Source organism: Purpureocillium lilacinum, assembly GCF_023168085.1.
Source record: "Purpureocillium lilacinum CBS 284.36 DNA, scaffold_7, whole genome shotgun sequence".
In the NCBI taxonomy this organism is placed as follows: Eukaryota; Fungi; Ascomycota; class Sordariomycetes; order Hypocreales; family Ophiocordycipitaceae; genus Purpureocillium; species Purpureocillium lilacinum.
This window is the reverse complement of record NW_027072117.1, coordinates 2,013,332-2,018,129: the sequence shown is the minus strand read 5'-3', so window position 1 is coordinate 2,018,129 and position 4,798 is coordinate 2,013,332. Positions and strand designations below refer to the sequence as shown.

At 61.1% G+C, this 4,798-nt stretch overlaps 1 protein-coding gene across 1 annotated transcript; it reads left to right on the top strand.

Moving 5' to 3' along the window:
- Positions 1–216: 216 nt before the first annotated feature.
- On the top strand, positions 217–4,532 carry PLICBS_009502 (uncharacterized protein; the record flags this gene model as incomplete). Its single annotated transcript, XM_018325114.2, has 3 exons — positions 217–397; positions 571–4,429; positions 4,493–4,532. 3 exons carry the CDS (start codon positions 217–219, stop codon positions 4,530–4,532), a joined length of 4,080 nt encoding a protein of 1,359 aa, XP_018176508.2.
- Positions 4,533–4,798: the final 266 nt, after the last annotated feature.

Genomic DNA, 4,798 nt, shown 5'->3' with positions numbered 1-4,798 from the left:
GGCTTTGCAGCTGTTCCCAGCTTCTCCCCTCCCAGCCAGCTCCCACCGGAGCCACCTGTCCCCAAAAGGTCGTCGGCATCGTCGTCGCCACCCAGAGCAGCATCGCACATCGACCCCTCCGCCGACTACTCGGTCTCCCAAAAATACCCTTGCCAGCACCCGACGTGCCGCATCTATCCTATTGCCCTGCCCCTGCGTCCCTCTTGACTGCCCGTCATGGAGCAGCAGCAGCAGCAACCGAAGCCGCAGCCGCAGCAGCAGCAGCAGCAGCCGGCTCAACAACAGCAGCAGCCGACAGGCGGCGTCCATGGACCTGCTGGACGCAGGCTGCACATTGCTCATCGGCGTAGCCCCTCGGAGCTCACGCCCCTGATGAGCATGTTTGCCAACCCAGGAAGTAAGTTGTCCATCCACAAGCCCGTTGCCTCCGCATCATCTCCTTCGTATCGGCACAGACGCCACCCGGTTTGTCTTGATCTCTGGGCCAGAACCCCAAGCGACTTCGCCCCTTCTCCATCTTCTCCCCATCCGTCTTGTCCGCAAACGCTAACACGCATCTCCCCTCTTCAGTGGAACAGTTGGCCATCCAGCAGCAGATCGAGCTGTTGCAGCAGCAACAGCAACAGATCCAAGCGACGCACCAGCAATACGTCAACATGGGCATGATGCCCCCCGGCCAGCCCCTTGGCCACAACGGGGCTTTCAATCCTTTGCAACCCATGGGTACCATGGGCCAGAACGCATTCCAGTTCCCCAGCCAGATGCAGCCGCAGAACCTGGGTCCTCCCTCTCAACCTCTATCACATCGCCGTAATCAGTCGGCACTGCCCAACATGGGCATGGGACCGCCTCCGGCGCCATCGTCTGGTGCTTCGGGGTCCACCTTTGGTAACTTTGAAGCTCCCGGAGCCGTCCATGGCCGCGAGAACGCCGGTGGCCGTGGCGGCCGAGGTGGTGGCGGCTCCGGCTCGGGGCACCAGCGCAGGCACTCGCTGGCCCTCGCTGACGCCAAAAAGGCAGCCGAGATCGCACAACAGAAGCGAACGACGACGGGATTTCAGTTCCCCGCAGCCCCGAACCCCGACAAGCCCGACGATGAGAACACCAAGGCACCTGTCAGCCAGCCCAGCCTGGACGCGTCGGTTGCCCAGGGCTCGTCCCGCGGGCGTGGAGGCCACGGCCGGAGCCAGAGCATGGCTGTGAACGGCCGAGGTGGGTCGCGCCTGGGCGGCGATGGCGACTTCCAACGTCGTGGCGGCGGCATCGGGCATGCCCGTTCTGGGTCTCGAAACTTCGAGGGCAACTGGCGCACCCAAAACCAAAATCAAGACCAGGCTGGAGGTGCGGGCCAAGCTTCCTCCTTCCAGCCGGGTCACAGGCCACGAGGATCGATGAACCAATCCGTGTCCTCCATCGGAGCCTTCCAGTATACCCCCAACCAACCGCAGCTCATGCAACTTCCCGGGCAGATGATGATGCCCCAGATGTATGGCCAGCAGCTCAACCCAATGCAGCTCACCCAGCTTCAGGCTCTCCAGGCCGCTCAGATGAACGGGCAGGGCTTCCAGGGACTGGCCAGCTCCCAGCATGCTGGCGGCCAGCTCGGCGGCCAGCAGCAGCAGCAACGCAAGACCCTCTTCACCCCGTATCTTCCGCAGGCATCCTTGCCTGCTCTCCTCGGAGACGGTCAGCTTGTCTCGGGTATCCTCCGTGTCAACAAGAAGAACCGCAGCGACGCATATGTCACCACCCAGGACGGCCTTTTGGACGCCGACATCTTTATCTGCGGCAGCAAAGACCGTAATCGCGCTCTCGAGGGTGACCTGGTCGCAATCGAGCTCCTCGACGTCGACGAAGTCTGGTCGCAGAAGAGGGAAAAGGAGGAGAAGAAGAAGCGCAAGGACATTACCGACACTCGCTCGGGCTCCATCAACCAAGGCAGCCAGAATTCTGGGCAAAACGACGACGGTAATGCTGGCGAAGGCGGCATCCGTAGGCGTGGTAGCCTGCGCCAGCGACCCACTCAGAAGAAGAACGACGACGTCGAGGTTGAGGGTCAGAGCCTGCTTCTTGTTGAGGAGGAAGAAATCAATGATGAACAGAAGCCGCTCTATGCTGGCCACGTGGTTGCCGTCATTGAGCGAGTGGCCGGTCAGATGTTCTCTGGTACTCTGGGCCTACTGCGTCCTAGCAGCCAGGCGACCAAGGAGAAGCAAGAGGCGGAGCGGGCGGCCCGAGACGGTGGCAACAGCCGCCAGAACGACAGTCGCCAGCAGGAGAAGCCCAAGATTGTTTGGTTCAAGCCTACTGATAAGCGGGTCCCGTTGATTGCTATCCCGACGGAGCAGGCTCCTCGCGACTTCGTGGAGAAGCACCAGGACTATGCCGATCGCATCTTCGTCGCCTGCATCAAGCGGTGGCCCATCACCTCGCTTCACCCCTTCGGTACCCTTGTGGAACAGCTGGGCCGCATGGGCGACCTCAAGGTGGAGACCGATGCTCTCCTGCGCGACAACAACTTCTCGTCTGACGAGTTCTCCGACGCCGTCCTGCGTAGCGTCGGGCTCCAGGACTGGTCATTGGCCAAGGAGGACGAGGCCGCGGTTACGTCTCGCCGTGACTTCCGTGAGGAACAAACGTTCACGGTTGATTACAATGGCGGTGCCGAGCTCGGCAACGCCTTCCATGTCAAGACTAGGCCTGACGGGAAGATCGAGATTGGCATCCACGTCCCAGACGTGGCTCACTTCGTCAAGCCAAACTCGCTGGTGGACCGTGAGGCCAAGAAGCGCGGAACCTCTGTTCAGCTTCTCAACCGCTTCTGCGCGTTGCTACCAACCAAGCTTGCAGCCGAGGTCTGTTCGCTCACTCCTGGTCAGGAGCGACTGACGGTCAGTGTCGTCTTCAGCGTGAACCCTCACACCGGAGCCGTCGCGGACGGGGACAGCTGGATCGGCCGCAGCATCATCAAGAGCGCCGGTAAAGTCTCGCTGGCGGACATCGATAGCGCTCTCAACGATCCCTCGTCCTTCAAGGGCGACAATGTCCCCCTTAACACGGTCCAGATCCTTCAAGGCGTTGCTCAGAAGTTCCGCGAGACTCGCCTTGGTGCTGGAGGGGAGCCTATTGCCCCCCTACGTCTCCTGCAGCAGATGGACGACGAGAACAACCCTGTGCAGGACAACATATTTGATTCCACCCAGGCGCTGGAGCTCGTGGAGGAGCTGATGCACAAGGCCAACGCTTACGTGGCTCAGCGTCTTGCCGAGGGGCTTCCCGAGAAGGCGCTCCTCCGTCGCCAGGCTGCGCCCAACCCTCGCCGCCTGCAAACATTTGTCGAGCGCATGACGGCACTCGGCTACGACATTGATGCCTCTGGAAGCGGCGCGCTCCAGAACAGCCTGTTCAAGGTGGACGACTCGGATCTGCGCAAGGGCATGGAGACGCTGCTCCTCAAGTCTATGCAGCGTGCCAAGTACTTCATCGCGGGTAAGACGCCCAAGCCGCTTTGGCCTCATTACTCTCTCAACCAGCCGCTCTATACCCACTTCACTTCGCCCACGCGCCGTTACGCCGACATCATTGTCCATCGTCAACTCGAGGCAGTGCTGTCTGAGGGCAAGGTTGAGTTTACAGACGACATGGAAAACTTGGTCAAGACGGTCGAGTCATGCAACACCAAGAAGGACTCTGCCCAAAACGCACAGGAGCAGAGCATCCATATCGAGTCCTGCCGAACGATGGACAAGAAGCGCCAGGAGGCCGATGGCGACCTCATCGCCGAGGGCATTGTGCTGTGCGTGTACGAGTCGGCCTTCGATGTCCTGATCCCGGAGTGGGGCTTCGAGAAGCGCGTGCACTGCGACCAGCTGCCGCTCAAGAAGGCCGAGTTCCGAAAGGAGAAGCGAGTCCTTGAGCTGTACTGGGAGAAGGGCGTCCCGAGCTCTGCGTACGTTCCGGAGGATGAGCGCCCCAAGGCCGCTGCCTCTCAGAGGATGACCAACGCGATGGTGGCGGCCAGGCAGGCGGAGGAGGCGGAGCGCGCCAAGAAGGAGCGTGAGGAGGCAGCCCGCAAACAGACTGAGACCGGCACGATCTCGACTGACGACGTCGACGCTCTGTTCGACGACGACGAGGACAACACGTCGGACGTGACCGAGGCAATGGCCGGGGCGTCGCTGGCTGAGCGCCCTACCCAGAGCGTGCCTGGATCGCCAGCACGCACCTCGTCCAACGCCGGAGCCTTGCACCGAACGCGCTCCGACTCCAAGGTGCCCGTCTCGGAGACTGTCGAGGCTCGTCTCACCAACAAGGAGAAGTACCTCAAGCTTTTCAAGCTGCGCGAAGAAGGCGGCGACTACATTCAGGATGTAACTGAGATGACGAGGGTGCCAATCATCCTGAAGACGGACCTCAGCAAGAGCCCTCCGTAAGTGTCCTCCCCTACGAAACGTGGGTGCGTATACAAGTGCTAACAAAGGGTGCGCGACAGTTGCCTGACGATCCGGTGCCTGAACCCATACGCCCTGTAGTCGGCGACAAAGGTGTGAAATGTGAGGGTTTGTTGAAGATGTCTTGGGGACCGGGGGGGGGGGGCTGTGGTATGGTGTGGGGTGAAGACTGGGTGAGAAGCGGGGGATGAAGGGCACGGAGCATCGTTGGTGATGGCCAAGGGCACGGGTTCGACAACTCGTGATGGTGTGGGCGTCGACAGCAGAGGATGTGTGGTATATAATTTAATATCAATGTGGCAGACGGGTGCGAGCTAGTCGCCGCCGAGGAGGCAGCGATGGCATCC